General features: G+C 36.9%; 1 protein-coding gene and 2 pseudogenes across 1 annotated transcript in view; 2 read left to right on the top strand and 1 right to left on the bottom strand.

Annotated features, from left to right (window-relative positions):
• Positions 1 to 20,163, top strand: part of ATF7IP (activating transcription factor 7 interacting protein) — a 120,383-nt gene that overhangs the window by 62,570 nt on the left and 37,650 nt on the right. Inside the window, 2 exon segments of the mRNA XM_049783693.1 lie at positions 8,154 to 8,291; positions 13,935 to 14,000. Of these exon segments, the coding sequence (XP_049639650.1) occupies positions 8,154 to 8,291; positions 13,935 to 14,000 (204 nt within the window).
• Positions 11,251 to 11,369, top strand: LOC126023731 (uncharacterized; annotated as a pseudogene).
• LOC126023362 (uncharacterized) lies at positions 18,503 to 18,759 on the bottom strand (annotated as a pseudogene).

Below are 20,163 nucleotides of genomic sequence, written 5' to 3'. Positions count from 1 at the left end.
GAGATTGGAAAAGAATCTCAAAGCAAATGATCAGACGATGGAAAAAACACTCAGATTTTGAACAGATGAAAATAGAAATGTTCGATAAATTCAACAGAAACGTTTTAAGAATCATTGGAGTCCCAATGACCCAGGAAGAATCAACAGTCAAGAATATCATTACAGAGAAACTCCCAGAGATAAAGACATACAGCAACCAAATCCTGCATGCCAGAAGAGTACCACCAGCTAAAAGAGACCAGAAGAAAAGCATCCCAAGACACATCCTAGATGCAATGACGAATCTCACAAATAGGGATAAAATACTGAAAGCAGCAAGATCAAGAGGCAAATTACGGGCCCGGAGAGATAGCACAGCGGCGTTTGCCTTGCAAGCAGCCGATCCAGGACCAAAGCTGGTTGGTTCGAATCCCGGTGTCCCATATGGTCCCCCGTGCCTGCCAGGAGCTATTTCTGAGCAGACAGCCAGGAGTAACCCCTGAGCACCCCGGGTGTGGCCCAAAAACCAAAAAAAAAAAAAAAAAAGAGGCAAATTACATTCAAAGGAGCATTCTTAAGATTTACAGCAGACCTGTCACAAGAAACCCTCAAGGTCAGAAGGAGGTGATGGTATATAGCCTCGATGGTGAACCTGTGGCACGCGTGCCAGCGGTGGCACGCAAAGGTCTTGCAGCTGACACGCAGGAAGGTCCACAATAAAGATATGCAGCGCGTGCCGCATAATTTTTAGAAATACTAAAATCTTGTTATTGACTGGTCTGATGGCAGTGGTTTATCAGAACTTATTAACATTAGTATCACAAAAGTTGGTATATAACCCTCCCACTGCACAATTTGACTGGCTTTAAAAAAAAAGAAAATAATTTGTTATTAATTGACATGCTGGCACTTTTGAGGAAATTCTTTGGTTTTGTGCGGCAGTTTGGGGCACTCAGCTCAAAAAGGTTAGCTATCACTGGTATATAGTGACAAAACTCAATGAAATGAATGCTTTACCTAGAATACTACACCCAGCCAGACTCAGTATCAGGTTTGAAGGAAGTATACATGGCTTCACGGATAAACAACAGCTCAGAAACTTTGCAGACTCAAAACCAGCCCTAAAAAACAGGTCTGAAAGGTCTACTTTAAGGAAAGAAAGACCAACAGATACACCAAACTTCTACACAAAGAAGACACTAAATTTCATTACAATTATCTCTCAATGTCAGTGAACTAAATACACCTGTTAAGAGACACAGAATGGCAAAATGGATAAGAAAGCTGAATCTAATATTTTGCTGCCTATAAGAAACACATCTGGAGCAGGATTTTTAGCCGGCACGGGTGGGCAGCTGGCAGGCCTCCGCATGTGCCAGCGGCCTCTTGGCCCGGCCTAGGGTAGGGGGGCCCGGACCTGGGTCACCCAACCCCCCTCTCCCCCATTCCTCCGGATCTCCAGGTGGGTTCCTGGAAGGAGATGACGGGGCACCCTGGGTTTCCCCACTCCCAGGCCGGGTCCGGACACTGGCCTAGGGTGGTGCTTATGGGTGGAGTTTGATCTGGTAGGTGGCAGATAGCTGCTCAGCTATACTCAGGCTGTCACTGACAATTTCATACCAGTCTATATTGTGCAAACTGATGGTTGGGAGGAGCATATGTTCACGCGGGGGCGCTAGCCCCCGCGTGAACATATGCTCCTCCCAACCATCAGTACCCCAGATTTACCCTTCTTAACTTCAGTAACACACAGTTCTAATCTCTGACCTAAGACATACAGTAGACCTAACAAATCCTACAACTATTTAGAAGGACACAAATTGAACACATATTGAACACATATATCTTTTGAATATTTTATGGGTATTTTCTTTAACTGATATAACTCTATATATTCTTCTACCATGATGTTTCTATCCACTTTTCATCTTGTCTTTTCTTTGTAAGCTGTTCAGTAAGGATTGTTGTTGGAACTGTCCCTCAGTTTGATGCCTATGATTGAACTATGTCATGGAAATTGCTGGTCTTGTTACTATTGCCTCCAGATGCACCAATAAGGCTTCATGGCATTGATCCTTGTTTGCATAGACACATTAAAATGGGAAAACACCATACATACAGATAAGTTCTTATCTAATAAATCTAAGTACAATGTACCTTACACCCTGAACATTGATATAATGACCTGGCATAGGCCTCAGTAGAACGGGCATCCTCCATTCACGCCAGAACCAGGCAAGCTATCTACGAAACATCCAAGGTCTTATATAGCAACAGCTGGAAGCAGTCCTCTACCAGGAAAAACACTACCAAGCGTCTGACATCGACCTCCTAAAAAGAGACTTCCATTTACACTGAGAAGACTTGACAACAACAGTGACCTGCTCTACAGGACATGGTTCTCTCTAGTGCCCCTTAAGTGTGAGGTGAAACGAGAGGATGCTCTGCACCATCCTGACTGTGATATGGGATATGCAGACCCCAGGATCTTTAATACAGAAGCATGATACCAACAACAGAATATGTGAGGAATGGAGGTGTATTGCCACTACAGACGATGACTTGAATTGGACAGACTAGTTTGCCTGGAGCCTAGAGTCAGTCCTGTGCCAGGAAACTTCAGGGGTAGGGTCTCCTTGTATTTAGACCATAATTTGTCTTTCCATGTCCCTTATGTTTTGGTGGGCCTATGCAAACAAATGCCACTTTAATACCGTTTTTTACTATGTTCCCTTGACTCCAATCCTTAAGAAAAACAACCCACTAAAACTTTTGAGGTTAACTTAAACTAGTAAGCATGTGCATGGAACTAGAGAAATGTACTTTGCCCTCAATGTTTAAGGAGTTACATAAGTCTAATGTTTTTAGATTATATTGTGTGCTGCTAAGAAATAGTATGTACTACAACTGGGGATTTGAGGGACAAAGTAATTGTATTGTACATGGGTTCAGTTTTGTTTTTCTTAATGTTCTTTGGCTGAAAGTTCAAGGCTGGGATATCATCGATGGGACTACCGAGAATTCTGTTTATGGGTGATTGGGCTTCCACTTTAACTTTACCCTGTCCTCTTTCTTTGCATCTTTGTTGTCATAATAAAAAATAAATTAATTAATTAATTAAAAAAAAAGAAGTCTAACTAAATTGGTGATGGGAATCCCCCTGATTTTATGTAAATATGTACCTAAAATATTATTGTCAACAATATGTAAGCCACTATGATCAAAATAAAAATTATATTAAAAAAGAAAAAAAAAAGAAACACATCTGAATAATCAAAGCAAGTATAGACTCAAAATCAAAGACTGGAGGAAAATCATTCAAGCAAACAATACCTTAAAAAAGTCGGAGTGGCCATATTATCAGATGAGACAAACTTTAGACTCAGAAAAGTTATAAGGGACAAAGATGGTCATTTTGTACTAACCAAAGGATATGTACAGCAAGAAGAAATCACACTCCTAAACATATATGCACTCAATGATAGACTTGCAAAATTTTTAATACAACTCTTGACAAACCTGAAAGAAGATATCAATACCAGCACAATAATAGTGGGAGATCTCAACACTGCCCTGACAACCTTTGATAGGTCAACCTGTTGAAACCCAACAAGAATATATTAGCTCTGAAAAGAGAAATGGAAGAGAGTGGACTAGTAGATATATTTATCTACTCTCTTCCATTTCATTCTCCAATGCACATGGGTTATTCTCCAAGATAGACCACATACTAGCCCATAAAACATATCCATAAAGTCAAGAGGATAGAAATTGTGCAAACTATTTACACTGACCACAAGGCACTGAAATTAGATGTGACCTACAAAGAAACACAGAAGAAAACTTTAACACCTGGAAACTATAAACAGTTCACTACTGAACAACCAGTGGGTCAGAAATGAAATAAAAAAGGAAATCAAAACATTCCTGGAAACAAATGACAATGAAGACACAAACTGTCAAAATTTATGGCACACAACAAAAGCAGTACTAAGGAAAATTTATAGTTTTGCAAGCACACATCAGAAAGGATGAAGAGGCCTATATAAAAAGCTTAATGACACAGCTTTCAGAACTAGAAAATGTTCAACAAAAATAACCAAATATAGGTAGGCAAAAGGAAATAGCAAAGCTTAGAGCAGAAATCAATGAGATGGAAATTCAAAAAAACAATTTGAAAGATCAACGAAAGCAAAAGTTGGTTCTTTGAGAAAATAAACAAGATCTATAAATCACTAGCAAAACTCACAAATGGAGAGAGAGAAATCTAATACACCAGATTAGGAATGAAAAGGGGAGTTCACCACAGATACTGCAGAGATTCATTGGGTATTAATTTGAGAAAATATGCCACAAAACATGAAAACCTGGAGGAAATGGATAAATTCTTGGACTCTTATAATCTTCAATGGTTAAATCAGGATGACCTTGCATATCTAAACAGACTCATCACTACTGAGGAAATGAAAATGATCATCAAGAGTCTTCCCAAAACTAAAAGCCCAGGTCCATATGGATTCACTAACGAATTCTTTCAAACCTTTCAAGAGGAATTTCTAACAAATATCTTCAGGCTCTTTCATGAAATTGAAGAATCAGGAACACTCTCAAAAGTTTTTATGAAGCTAACATCACCTTGATACCAAAACCAGAGAGAGATGTTGCAAGAAAAGAAAACTACAGACCGATATCCGTGATGAATGCAGATGCAAAGATCCTCAACAAATTTCTGGCAAATAGGCTCCAGTGCCTCATCAAGAGGCTATAGACAACGACCAAGTAGGATTCATTCCAGGAATGCAAGGACGGTTTAACATACGTAAATCAATCAACATAATATACCATATCAACAAAAATGGGATGGGAATGGAAGGAATTATTCTCAATATAGTCAAGACCATCTACCACATGCCAATGGCAAACATTATTCTCAATAGTGATAAATTAAAAGCCTTTCCTCTAAAATCTGGTACAAGACAAGGCTGCCCCCTCTCATCCCTTTTATTCAATAGATTGCTAGAAGTTCTTGCCATAGCAATTAGGCAAGAAAACTATATCAATAGCAACCAGATAGGAAAGGAAGAAGTCAAGCTCTCACTGTTTGCAAATGACATGATACTATATTTAGAAAACCATAAAGACTCTACCAAAAAGCTTCTAGATTCATATACCAAAGTGGTAGGCTACAAACTTAAAGTGCAAAAATCATTGGCCTTATACATGAATGATATAGAAGAAAAGAACATTAAAAAAACAACCTCATTCACATTAGTGTCACACAAACTCAAATATCTTGGAGTCCATTTAAAGATTGAAGGACTTATACAAAGTAAACTAGAAAACCCTGCGTCAAGAAATAAAAGAGGATATGCATAAAGGGAGGTATGTACCCTGCATGGATTGGGAGGATTAACATCATTAAAATGCAATACTCTCCAAGGCATTGTACAGATTTAATGCAATCCCTCTAAAGGATACCCATAATATAATTCAAAGAAGTGGATCAAACACTCCCAAAATTCATCTGTAACAATAAACCCCCAAGAATAGCTAGAGCAACCCTTGGGAAAAAGAATATAGGAGGCATCGCTTTCCCCAACTTTAAATTGTATTACAAAACAATAGTCATTAAATCAGCATGGTATTGGAATAAGAACAGACCTTAGATCAGTGGGATAGATTGGAATATTCAGAGAGTGATCCCCAAATATACAATCAATTAATCTTTGATAAAGGGGCAAGAAATGTAAAATGGAGCAAGGAAAGCCTCTTTAACAAATGGTGTTGACACAATTGGTCAGACACTTGCAAAAAAACAAATTCAGACCTTCAGCTAACATCATACACCATGGTCAAATGCTAATGCATTAAAGACCTTGATATCAGACCTTAAACCATAAGGTATATAGAACAATACGTAAGTAAACTCTCCAGGGCAATGAGAATAAAGGCATCTTCAGGGAAGAAACAGCTCCAAACTCTCCAAACAATTTGAAGCAGAGATACACAAATGGGACTATATTAAGTTGAGAAGCTTTTGCACCTCTAAGAAAATAGTGCCTAGGATACAAAAGACTCACAGAATGGCAGAAGCTATTCACCCAATACCCATCAGATAAGGGACTGATATCTAAATATACAAGGTACTGACAGAACTTAACAAGAAAAAAACATATAATCCCATCAAAAAATGGAGAGAAAAAATGAACACTTAGTCAAAGAAGAAATACAAATGGCCAAAGGCACATGAGAAAATGTTCTACATCACTAATCATCAGGGAGATGCACATCAAAACAACAATGAGGTACCATCTCACACCACAGAGACTGGCACACATCACAAAGGACAAGAACAATCAGTGCTGGCGGGGATGTGGAAGAAAGGAACTCTTATTCGTTACTGGTAGGAATATTGTCTAGTCCAGCCTTTATGGAAAACAATATGGAGATTCCTCAAAAAACTGGAAATTGAGCTTCCATTTGACCCAGCTATACCACTCCTAGGGATATACCCTAGGAACACAAAAATCCAATAAAAAAAAAAAATCCCTTCCTCACACCTATATTCATTGTAGCACTATTTACAATAGCCAGACTGGAAACAACCAAGATGTCCTTCAACAGATGAATGACTAAAGAAACTGTGATACATAATCACAATGGAATATTATGCGGCCATAGGAAAGTTGAAGTCATGAAATTTTCCTATACATGGAATCTATTATGCTGAGTGAAATTAGTCAGAGGGAGTCAGAGAGAGATTCAGAATAGTCTCACTCATCTATGGGTTTTTAGAAAAAATTAAAGACGTTAAAATAATTCCCAGAGATGAGGGCCAGAAGGACTGGCTCAAGATATGAAGCTCACCACAGAGTGGTGAGTACAGTTAGAGAAATAACTACACTGTGAACTATATTAACAATGTCAGTGAGTGAGGGATGTAGAAAGCCTGTCTCAAATACAGCCAGAGATTGCGGAGGGAAGAGATGGGGCATTCGTGATGAGAAGGTTGTATGGTGAAGGGGGTTGTTTTGGTTATGACTGAAACCCAACTAATTATTTTTGTAATAACAGTGTTAAAATAGAAATTATTAAAAAATGATAAAAATAAAAATTGAGGTATTATTGACACATAATATTAAATTAGTTTCAACAGAAAAGCAGTCTTGGTGATTGTATCACTGAATTGATTCTCCATACCAAATAAAAACTTATCTTCTAAAAAATTTAGTAGCTATAAATGGCTGCAAATGTCTTTAGTCTTACCTCTAATTTCAGATACACTTAGTAGCATATCTGAAAAAAAAATAGTTCAGTGGCATCCTGTAAATTAGTTCAGCTGCTTACCTCTTCAGCTCATCAATGACTGGTGGACTGAGTTGAAGCACTGCCCTTTCTAGCAGACCACAGAAGATGATTGGAGACTATGTGCATTTGATTTGGTGGTGGGTGTATGACCTGAGTATAAGCCAAGTTCAGTTTATACTCGAGTATATGTGGTATCTCAAGGTGATTGAGTTACAAAATTTATTATTGAAGATATTAAATCATGGTGCTAGAGCGATAACACAGCAGGTAGGGCTTTTTGTTTTTGTTTTTTTTTGGCCACACCCAGTGGTGCTCAGGGGTTACTCCTGGCTCTGCACTCAGAAATTGCACCTGGCTTGGGGGACCGTATGGAATGTTGGGGATCAAACCCATGTCGGTTCTGGTTCAGGTGCATGCAAGGCAAATGCCTTACCACTCTGCTACCACTTCGACCCCAGCAGGTAGGGCTTTTGCCTTGCATATAGCTGACCTTAGTTCAACTCCTGGCATCCTAAATGGTCCCCCCAAGTCTGCCAGGAATATTTCTGAGTTCAGAGCCAGGAGTAATCCCTCACCCGCTGCTGAATGTGTCCCCCCAAATAATTCATGATAAAAGGGCATAGGGAGAAAATTAGTGCCTTAATTTCAGCAAAATTCATTTTATTTCTATTTTTAATATTTTCCCTCAGTAGTTCTTATATAGAGAAGTTGAAGAATTTTAGTATATAGCATCATGTTATGGATAATAACTTGTTTTTCTTATTAAACTAGTTGATACATTGGTACTGTCGTATTAAGAATGTTTATTATTTATATTTACTCTTGCTGAAATGTCTGCTATAATAAAGTAATACTTACTTCTTTAGGTTGTACAATGGTTGCTGGAAGAAAAATTATGTGCCCTTCAATGTACTGTATTTGATAAGACTTTGGCAGAATTAAAAACACGAGTGGAAAAGATTGAATGTAACAAGAGGCATAAAACAGTCCTTACTGAACTGCAGGTTTGTATATTGACTTGAGTTGTAGATTTGTGTTATTATTATTTTACTTTTATTGTTTTTTTGGGTCACATCCAGCAGTGGTCAGGGGTTACTCCTGCATCTGTGCTCAGAAGTCACTCCTGGCAGGCTTGGGGGACCATATGGGATGCCGGGATTTGAGCCAGGCTCCATCCTGTATTGGCCGTGTACCAGGCAAATGCTTTAGTGCTGTTCTATTGCTCTGGCCCCCCATGTCATTATTTTTATAACTGACTTTAATGTTGACGATAAAGTACATTTGACTTTTAAAGTTTAGAAATAAGAAACCTCTGTTAGTTTTGTAGGGGGTGCCATAAAATGTACCATAAATTGGTATTTTACATAAAAGAAACCTACTGTCTCATACTTTTGGAAGCTACATGTTCAAGAACAAAAGATTGGCAGAATTGATTATTTCTGTTGGCTATAAGGAAGAATCTCTTCCTGTGACCCTTATCAAACTTATGATATCAAACTTATGGTATTCCCTGCCTTAAGAAGCATCCTACCCTGATGATATTTATCCTTATTTTTACCTCACACTGTGTTGATCCTTGACATCCTGCTACCCCAGTATTGCAAAATGATGCTGTTGTACCACCAGGAGTATTAAAAACTAAGGTACATTGAGAAGGGAGCTGGAGAGATAGGACAATGGGCAGGGTACTTGCTTTGCACATTGCTGACCCAGTTTTGATCTCTGACACCCCAATATGGTTTCCTGAACAGTGCTGGAGTAATTCCTGCACATAGCTAGGTATGGCCTGAAAACAAAGCAATATTTAAAATGTAAATAATTGGGACCGGGCGGTGGCGCTGGAGGTAAGGTGCCTGCCTTGCCTGCGCTAGCCTAGGACGGACCGCAGTTCGATCCCCCGGCATCCCATATGGTCCCCCAAGAAGCCAGGAGCAACTTCTGAGCGCATAGCCAGGAGTAACCCCTGAGTGTTACAGGGTGTGGCCCAAAAACCAAAAAAAATAAAATAAAATAAAATGTAAATAATTGCTATTATTATATTATTATATTATATATATTATTATATATATAAAATGTAAATATTATTTATGTAATATAATATAAAAATGTAAATATAAAAATGTAAATATATTATATATATAAAATGTAAATAATTGCTATTATTATTATATTATATATATTATATATATTTATATATATAATATATATAAATATATATTATATTATTATATTATTATTATAAATAAATGTAAATAATTGCTATTGTTTAATTATATGAGAAACAATGTATGAGGAACAATAATAATATATTATTATATATATAAAATGTAAATATATTATTTATGTAATATAATATAAAAATGTAAATATATTATTATATATATAAAATGTAAATAATAGCTATTATTATATTATTATATTATATATCATATATATTAATATATATAATATATATAAATATATATTATATATATTATATTATTATTATAAATAAATGTAAATAATTGCTATTGTTTAATTATATGAGAAATTATGTATGAGGAACAATCCAAGAGCAAATGAAATATAGGCAATAATCAAGGGTAGAGTAACTATATATTGGTTTCTTGGATCAAATGAGACATAGAGGATTGTTTGTTTATTTTAAAAGAAAACTAACAAAATAATGTTAAATTTTTAAAAGAATAAAGGATTGTTTTTCTGTTTTTTTGTTTTTTTTTAAGTTTACTGGGGCCAGAGTGATTGTATAGCAGATAGAATATTTGCTCACCCAGGTTTGATTCTTGAACTCCTGAGTACTGCCAAATGTAGTCCTAAAACAAAGTTTCCTAAGTTAATATAGCAAAGAAAAGGCTGTTTTTTTTTTTTAATTTCCTTTTATAATATTGAATGGCAGAAGACAGTAACTTAATTTTGACTTGTTTTCTTTGTTAATAGTATTTTGGTAGTCTAGGGAGGAAAACTATTAAATGATACTTGGGACTCCTCCCAGCAATACTCAGCAACTGGGCTGATGTAGTCCTATACTACTGGGACCTACATAATGCCCAGAGTGCTGAGTGTTGATGGTGTATGCATTGCAAGGGTCTGAAGTGGAAGAGAACTTCACATATGCCAGTTCTTTGCACACCTAAATGACTTCTTACCAATCATTTAATTTTCTAGTCATAGAAACATGTTTGAATACCTCAGATGGAAATAATGTACAAGTGAATTTATACTTTACATTCTCCCTTACTACTGAATTTTAATCTCTAAACTTTAGAGGTGATCCTTTTAAACTTTTGGTTTTTATTTCTCTTCATGTATATAACAAAAGTTTGTTAGAAACTTAGAATTTAAAGAATGCTTGCCATATTTTCAGACAAAAGATGAGACATATATAGCTAATTGGGTTATAAAAAAAACCTTCCTCATATGTTTTTCTCAAAAATTACAAAAATAGGGGCCGAAGTGATAGCTCAGCAGTAGGGCGTTTGCCTTGTACACCCCAGGACAGATGTGGTTTCTATCCCCGGCATCCCATGTGGTCCCACAAGCCAAAGAATTTCTGAGTGCAGAGCCAGGAGTAAACTCTGAGCGACACAAGATGTGGCCAAAGAAAAAAGAAAAACTAAAAAACAATTTAGCTTTGTGCTCTTGAGTATTTTAAATATAAATACATATAAAGTTCTGGGGGAAATCTTCATCTTGACTAACTGCTTATCATTGAAGCAACAGGCTATATCCAATGGGTTGATATTTAAGGTTTAGCATCTTTTTTAGAAATGACTTTATTCTATAAATAATTTTAAAAGTAAAGAATAATTTCATTTTCATAATGATTTTATGTTCTATAAAATTGTCTGGAGGAATTCTTCTTTAGGCAGGCCTAATGAAGAAACCCAGAAATGTAGTTCATCATTCTTGAAAATAAAATTTTATCTGAAATAGTAGCACCCACACAATAAAAAACAATAATCTGTCTACGGCCATACCACCCTAAACGCGCTAGATCTCGTCTGATATCGGAAGCTAAGCAGGGTTGGACCTGGTTAGTACTTGGATGGGAGACCGCTTGGGAATACTGGGTGCTGTAGGCTTGGGAAAAAAAAAAAAAACGGTAATCAAATCAAACAAAAATCAAATTTCACTCCTGTGAGTTAAAGGTTTAAAGAAAACAAAGTTTATTTTGAATTTTTAAATTTTCTGCCTTTTATTATTTTTCAGATATTCAATGAATAAGTTTTGAGATTAAATATGCAATCAGGGGCCAGAGCAATAGCAGCGGAAGCGCATTTGCCTTGCATTGGTTGACCCAGGATGGACCTTGGTTCGATCCCCAGTGTCCCATATAGTCCCCATGCCAGCCAGGAGTGATTTCTGATCCCAGAGCCAGGAGTAACTCCTGAGCATCACTTGGTGTGGTCCAAAAACCAAAAACAAACCAAAAAAAAAATTGCAATCACACAACTTTTTTTTTTCAAGTATATGCCTGATGCCTGTTCAATACATACGATTTATTGCCCTTTTTTGGTTTCAGTTGTTTTTTTCTTTTAATTTTTTGGTTTCATTTATTTCTTTTAAATAATATATACATATATATTATTATCTTTGGGCATTATTATAGAAATGTCTTTTATTTTCCTTAAAACCCATAGATGAGTGAGATTATTCTGTGTTTTTCTCTCTTCTTCAAACTTATTTCACTCAGCATAATAGATTCCATGTACATTCATTTATAGGAAAATTTCATGATTTCATCTCCTGACAGCTGCATAATATTCCATTGTGTATATGCACCACAGTTTCTTTAGCCATACATCTTTTGAAGGGCATCTTGGTTGTTTCCAGAGTTTGGCTATAGTAAATAGTACTGCAATAAATATAGGTGTGAGAAAGGGATTTTTGAATTGTATTGTGTTCCTAGTGTATATCCCTGAGTGTGGTATAGCTGGATCATACAGGAGCTCAATTTCCTTTTTTTTTTTTTTGTTGAGGAATCTTCATATTCTTTCCCATAAAGGTCAGACTAGATGGACTAGATGTCCCATTAGCAACTAGATAGCATTCCCATTAGCAGTGAATGAGAGTTCTTTTCTCTCCACATCCCCTTCAACACCGATTGTTCTTATTCTTTGTGATGTGTGCCAGTCCCTGTGGTGTGAGATGGTACCTCAGAGTTGTTTTGATTTGCATGTCCCCGATGATTAGTGATGTGGAGCATTTTTTTTTATGTCTTTTGGCCATTTGTATTTCTTCTTTGACTAAGAGTGTTCATTTCTTTTCCCCATTTTTGGGGGGGGAGGTTAGATGTTTTTTTCCTTGTAAAGTTCTGTCAGTTCTTGTATATTTTCTTGTATATTTTCAATATTAGCCCCTTAACTGATGGGTATTGAGTGAATAATATTGAGTGGCTTTTGTATCCTAAGCATTATTTCCTTTGAGGTACAGAAGCTTCACAGCTTAATATTTGTCTGTCTCTGCTTCCACTAGTTTGACAAGTGCTGTTTCCTCCTTGAAGATGCCTTTAGTCTCAATGTCATGGAGTGTTTTACCTAAGTGTTGTTCTATATACCTTATGGTTTTGGGTCTGATATCGAGGTCTTAAATCCATTTGGATTTGATCTTTGTGCATGGTGTTAAATGAAGGTCTTTGTTTGCTTTTTTGCAAGTGGCTGAGCACTTGTCCCAATACCACTTGTTGAAGAGGCTGTCCTTGCTCCATTTCACATTTATTGCCCTTTTTCAAATATTGATTTTATATCTGGGGCACATTCTCTGAATATTCAAGTCTATTCAACTGATCTGAGGGTCTGTCTGTATTCCAAAACCATGCTGTTTTAATGACTATAGCTTTGTAATACAATTTAAAGTTGGGGAAAGTGATGTCTCCCATATTTCTTTTCCCAAGAGTTGCTCTAGCTATTCATGGGTATTTAGTGTTTCAAATGAATTTTAGAGTGTTTAATCCATTTCTTTGAAGAATGTCATTGGTAACGTTAAATGGATTGCATAAAATCTATAATATGCTTTGAGGAGTATAGCCATTTTAATGATGTTAATCCTACCAGTCCATGAGTAGGGTATATGTCTCCATTTTCATGTGTCCTCTTTTTTTTTTTCCTTCGTGTGTCCTCTTTTATTTCTTGAAGCAACATTTTGTAGTTTTCTTTGTACAGGTCCTTCACCTCTTTAGTTGACTCCAAGATATTTGTGTTTGTGTGACACTAATGTGAAGCAATGTGAAGCAATCACACAACTTTTATAAGCAGTAAAAATTATTAATAAAGTTATTTCACTGGCATGTTGACCTAACAATGTACAATGTTTTCTGGTTACATTAGTGGTTAGTAACACAAAATTATTTTTAAGATACTATATAAATATTCATGTGTACTGCATTTGGAAGTATAAATTCACAAAATATTTCTGAAAGTATTTAGAAGAGAGCATTTAAAATATATTTTCCAAGAATTTTACTTTTGATTGTAGCCTAAATAATCTAATCTTTAAGAAGTTATTGATCACAATTTTCTTCATTTTCCAATATAATGTTATGAGCAGTTGCCATATATTATTTTTATAATTATTCATTCTAATATTGTTGGGTGGGTTAGTTCCTTTTTAATATCATGTTGTCTGAATTTACATTTTTTTCCCCTTAGGCAAAGATAGCCAGGTTAACCAAACGTTTTGGAGCAGCCAAAGAAGATCTGAAGAAAAGGCAGGAAGTAAGAGTTTTTATCCTATTACATAACTAATGTTTAACTCTTAAATGCTGATGTTTGGAAATGCTGAATTAGGGTAAGTCTTTCTTTACTGTCAGTTTGAAAAGTGGTTTCCAATCTTTCAGATTTATACCCAGAAAATGTAATTTCTGGACTATATAATATTTTTCTATTTATTTGAGGAGCTTGCTATATATATTACTGTCTATAGATGTTATATCAGGTACATTCTTACCTGCAGGGTTAATACTTATTTTAATTTCTCAGTGATGTTTTCAGTACTTAGTTTTTGTTTTATGGTTGTGCTCTGCCTAATAGATAAGAGGAAGGTATTTCATTCTGCTTTTGATTTACACTACTCTAATGGTTAGCAATATTTTGACCATCTTTTTATGTGCTTTTGGCCATCTTGTGTATCTTCTTTTTTTTTTTTGTTTTGGGGCCACACCCAGCAGTACTCAGGGGTTATCATGGCTCTGTGCTCAGAAATCGCTCCTGGCAAGCTCAGGGGACCATATAGTATGCTGGTGATCAAACCCAGGTCTGTCCTGTGTTGGCAGCTTGCAAGGCAAATGGCCTACGGCTGTGCTACCACTCTGGCCCCATTTTTGTGTTTCTGCTTAAGAAAAACACTTATTCAGGTCTTTGAGTCATTTTTTTTTAAATTTTATTTTTGTTGTTTTCAGTTTTGGTTTTTGGGTCACACTTGGTGACACTCAGGGGTTACTCCTGGCTATGCGCTCAGAAATTGCTCCTGGCTTGGGGGACCATACGGGATGCCAGGGATTAAACTGAAGTCTGTCCTGGGTCAGCCATGTGCAAGGCAAATGCCCTCCCGCTGTGCTATTGTTCAGGCCCCTTAAAAATATTTTTTTTTATTATAGTGCTGTGATTTACCAAGGTGTTTATAATACAGTTTTCTTAAGAATTAAATGTTCAAATACCAGTCCTACCATCAGTGTGACCTTCCTTTCACTAATGTCCCCATCTACCACGTTAGCACCCTTTGGAGGCATAAAAAAATTACCTGATATTTTCATTTCAATACAAAGGCAAATGGATTCATCCAAACTTAGACCAACAAGGGTCAATTTGAAATAATTGTTACATATCTCCATGGTGTTTCTAAAGACATTGTATAAGGATATAGTTGGTGCTCTTTTTTCCTGGGGGGGGGGTCACATCAGGCAGTGCTCAGGGGTTACTCCTAGCTCTGTGCTCATAAATCACTCCTGGCAGGCTTGGGGGACCATACGGGATGCCGGGATTCGAACCACCATCCTTCAGCATGCAAGGCGAGCGCCCTGCCTCCATGCTATCTCTCCGGCCCCTAGTTAGTGCTCTTTTAGCCTTCTGTGATAATGTTAGGCCCACTGAGCTTGGTAGATTTCTATGTAACTTTTCCCATCAGATTTCCTGATACTTTGTTGCTGACATTATTAAAAATTTTTAATGTTGCAGAGTTTTTTTGCAGCCACACAGTTGAGGGTCTACTATAGATATAAAACAAATTTGGTGGCTTGGCAGTTTAATATGATTAAGTTGTTAAACTGTCATTTTCATCTGAGGGTATAGGGTGTGGTACCCTACTGCTGTGGTTCATTCACAAAAAGGAATCTGTCCCTACCTATTCTGAGAATTCCATAGAAGTATCAGACCGGACAGTCTGCCTTGGATGAGTCAATGGCCATTATTTTATTTTGGAACTTTATAGAGGATCTTGTCTGTTTTTCTGCCAGAAAAATGGCAGGCCATTTCTTAATCAAGTTACTTTTTTTTTTCTTTTTTTTCCAACCACAGCCAGTAATGCTCAGAGGTTACTCCTAGTTTTGTGCTTAGAAATTGCTCCTGGCTTGGGGAACCATAATGGACTGGGATTCGAACCACTCACTATCCTGGCTCGGCTGCAATGCAAGGCAAACGCCCTACCGCTGTGCTATCGCCTGGCCCCCTAAGTTACTTTTTAAAGGTTTTCCCCACCCTCTTTATTGTCTTAAGGGTTCTCTCACTTGCATTATTTGTACACATTTTATTGAGGTATGCTAAGGATAGCACACTCTGTTGTGGAATTTCAGGAAGTGGTTACATTTGTGCTGAGCATTGCACTGGCAATGGTTGTAGTATGGTGCTTGTGATGAACTTGCAAACTCATCATGCAAGGTAGTAGCTATACCACTGATTACCAGAGTTCAGTCCCTTGATTTTTTTTTTTAGTTTTAAAAGTTGAAAAGCTTTCTAATTGTCTGGATTTTAGCCCCATGATAGAGATATGATTTCCAGTTATTTTCCCCCTATTTTTCCAGTTTCCTTTTGACTGTCTTCAGTTTAGTTTGTCAGTATTTTATTCTTTAAGACTCCTTAGATTCCATATAAATTTTAGAATGCTTTCACCTATTTGTAAAAAGAAAAGTCATCAGAATTTTGATAGAAATTGCATAGACCCTTTTGATCATCTTAATATGGACATTTTAGCAATCTTACTGTTAAAATTCACTATTTTAAAATGTCTCTTGTAATATTTTATAATTTTAGTGCAAAAGACATTTGGTTTTTGAATCAATTTTTTCCAAAAACTTCTATTATCTTTGGTAAACTGTTTAATATTTAAAAAAATTACTTTCTCAAATTACTACTAAATATAGAAGCATATCTAATTTTAGTTTTTAATTTTGGTTGGGAGAGCCTTCTAGGCATTGCTTAAGGGCTCTGAGTGGCCCCTCCTGGTGATTCTCTGTTAACTGAACCTTAATTTATAAGGTCTGAGGATATGATACTGCTTAGGCCCTGTGGTGCCAAGGTTTAGCAACACCTTCTTGGCAGTGCTAGGCTTCTAGAACATATCCACCAAAACTGAGGGGGCCATGTATTGCCAGGAATCACATGGATTGGTTCCTGGCACTACATGGCATTCACCTTAACTTGTGCTCTCTATGACTATTGTGTCAGTTGTTGTGTAAAGAAATTTATTGGAATTATTTCTAATTCTTGTGGACTCTTAAGGATTTCTCAACTTAAGATCATGTCATCTATGAAGAGAGATGATTTTATGTTCATTCCAGTTGGTTGTATTTTATTCCATTTTCATATTTTAGGGAGGTATTTTAGTACCATGTTGAATAGAAATAGGTGGCTGCCTTGCCTTTTTTCCCCTTATAATGTTTTTATTTCATCAGTGAGAATGTTAGCTGTTGACTTAAGTGCTTTTTGTTTTTGTTTTGTTTTGTTTTGTTTTTGGTTCTTTTTGTTTTTCTTATCAGTCTTTGAACTTACATTGTTAATAAATGCTATGGATAGGCATGTAAGAATCTACAAACTTAAGTTGGCACCGTGATTTAAAACTAACAAGGAAAATGTTTCCCCTCAATACTTCATATATAAATTTCTGTCCATTACAATGGCAGATTAAAAAGCCTTAAAGAAGTTAAAGGAAAGCTTTTTCTTTGAAAATAGCCATAAGTAAAGAGGAGAGTAGTGAATGTATTGTAAGTAAAAACATTAAGTCAGTTGTACAAAGGACTCACTTAGGAAAAAAAGAAATACTTTGATTCAATGAACTCCATATTGTTTCATTATGAGAAAAGTATAATTTAAAAAATATAAAGTTAAAAACAGCATAGAACACCTGATCTAGTATCAAAGCCTATTTGTTTTTATCAAATCCAGAATTAAGGAATGAAAGTTTAGATGAAAGACCTCTTTCTAACACTTGGTCTGACCCATGAAAAGTCAGGGTATAGCACTCTCCTGTGTCTCAGGGTCTAAGCCTCATCCCTGAGGATGCTGGACAGTGGCTCCACCTCTCCCAATTATAAATGAATAGAGACTTGTTAAGTTTATGCCTTATGGAGAATGAATTTATTCAACTTAGTCTATGTTTCAGATAATCAACTTCTCCATCTAAGTTTATAGTTCTGTATTAGTATGTCATTTTAAAATTATTTCTCACTTAAAAATTATTTCCAAGTCACCTCTAAAGCAGCTGAGCCATAACTATTTTGCTAGTTTAATCCCTTATAGTAGGTATAGGCCTGGGTATGACTCCAGTTCTGTGTATCATGGGTGCCCTGTGGAGTCTCAGGGACGTTAGCACACTGGACCTTTATGAATTAAAGCACAGTTATTATTAGAAATATATCACAGTAAAAAAAAAACCTCTAATACAAAGGGTCATTATGCTAAGTCCATGTGTTTTTCTGATAACAAAGTTGAGGTTTTGTTGTTGTTGTTGTTGTTGTTGTTATTGTTATTTGGGCTACATCCCCAGCACTTGGGTTATTCCTGGTTCTGCACTCAGAAATCACTCCTGGCAGTCTCATGGGACATATGGGATGTTAGGGATGGAACCCAGGTCCTTCCCTGGTTGGCCCTGTGCAAGGCAAATGCCCTGCCGGTGTGTTATCACTCCGATCCAGATAAAATTTATGTAGAAACCATCTCTTCCTATTGTAACACCAATCTCAACCTCCTACACTCATGAAAAGCAAAACACTACTTAAACTCCCCAAACCACTCAGACTACATCCTCTCCCTCTAACCCTTCTGGAAGGAAGAGAAGAACAATCACCAACGGCAAAAAGCAGTTGCAAAAGTAACATCTAGCGGAGGGGGTTGGTTTAAAAAAAAAAAAAAAAGTAACACCTAGAACCGGCTTCGGGGTCAGGAGAGGATGCTCTGACTCACCTCATGGTTTCAGGTGCTCTACACTATCAGAGAAATTTCTCTAGTAACATAGTATAGAATGAGTCCCTGAATGTATAGTTTTCCTTTTTGGTGTTTTTTGTGCCATACTCAGCAGCTCTCAGGTTACTCTTGGCTCTGCTCTCAGAAATGACTTGGATGACCATATAGGATGCTGGGATCAAACCAGTCAGCTGCATGCAAGGCAGATCAAGGCTATCACTCCGGTCCCAGTTGAGATCTTTTTTTTTTATAAAATAAAGTATCTGACCTGAGATCCCAAGGCCACCAGGAGTGATCCCTGAACATAGAGTCTGAGCATTGCCGGGTGTGCCCCCCCAAAAAACAAAACAAAACAAAACATGTTCTTTGACAAGACATACATTTCTAGTTCTTATTCTCCAGTTTCATTTCCCTCAGCTCTCTTTTTTTTGGGGGGTGGGCCTACCCAGCGGTGCTCAGGGGATCATACGGGATGCTGGGGATAGAAGCTAGATCAGACGTGTACAAGGCAAATGCCCTCCCTGCTTGCTATTTCTCTGGCCCCCGCCATTTCCATCTTCTAATCATGCTTCTAATTGTACCAGGCCTGCGATTTGGGTTGGCTCTCTAGATTTTTAAATGGCTGCTTCACCTTTCCATAGGTTTTAAAACTAAAACCTGAAATTCTTCAGTAGATGTGCCTTCTTTGCTCATGTAAAGTATTGCTCCTGGCCTGGCATCACATTAATCTAGGAAGCAGTGTTAAAATTCAAGTTCCCTGGGCTGAGTTGTAGAAAGCTTAACTCAGTCTGCTGGGAGATGGGTCCTGGACAAGATTCCCCTAGAGAGCCATAGTAGTGGATGGTCCCAGTTGGGCATGAACTACCTTGCCCTCAATCTCTCTTAGAATTTTTACAGCTGCTTATTTGATTGTAGTATTTCTCCTTCCTACAGTCTGCCCAAATCTTGGCTTAGACCTCCAGGGGAACTAATTACAATCCTTAGCAATGACATTTATTGATGACACATTGCCTTTAGAGTTAAGACACTGCATGGAGAAGCTGAGAAGGGGTTGGCTTATACTTTATATACCTACAGGTAAATTCTTTTCTATTATTATTTAGTTCATCATCACTTATAAACCTAAAAACCCTCCCCTTGGGCCAGGGGGACCCATGCAGGAGGCTGTGTAGGTCTTCTAAGGATGTGCTGGGGTTTAACTCAGGGCCTTGTGCTTTCAAGAAGTCACTGAGCCCTTCTTCCAGTCTGCAGACTAGCTTTTCATCACTGCTATTAGTAAATAAAAGATGACAGATTTCACTCAGAAGCCAGAAAAGGGCTATCTAACCAACCAGTATTATTAAGAAAATGTGTCTAAAAGACAGGCATAAATGGAAAATAGTGACACATCAGTTTACTGTTGAAATCCAAAAACTGACTTCCAAGCTCTTGAAGACCACTATCAGGAAATCTGCTCCAAACTACAATTGTTTAAAAATGTTTACAG

This window comes from Suncus etruscus, chromosome 11 (assembly GCF_024139225.1).
Source record: "Suncus etruscus isolate mSunEtr1 chromosome 11, mSunEtr1.pri.cur, whole genome shotgun sequence".
In the NCBI taxonomy this organism is placed as follows: domain Eukaryota; kingdom Metazoa; phylum Chordata; class Mammalia; order Eulipotyphla; family Soricidae; genus Suncus; species Suncus etruscus.
The sequence above is the reverse complement of the archived record's forward strand: the minus strand, read 5'-3'. Positions and strand labels throughout refer to the sequence as shown.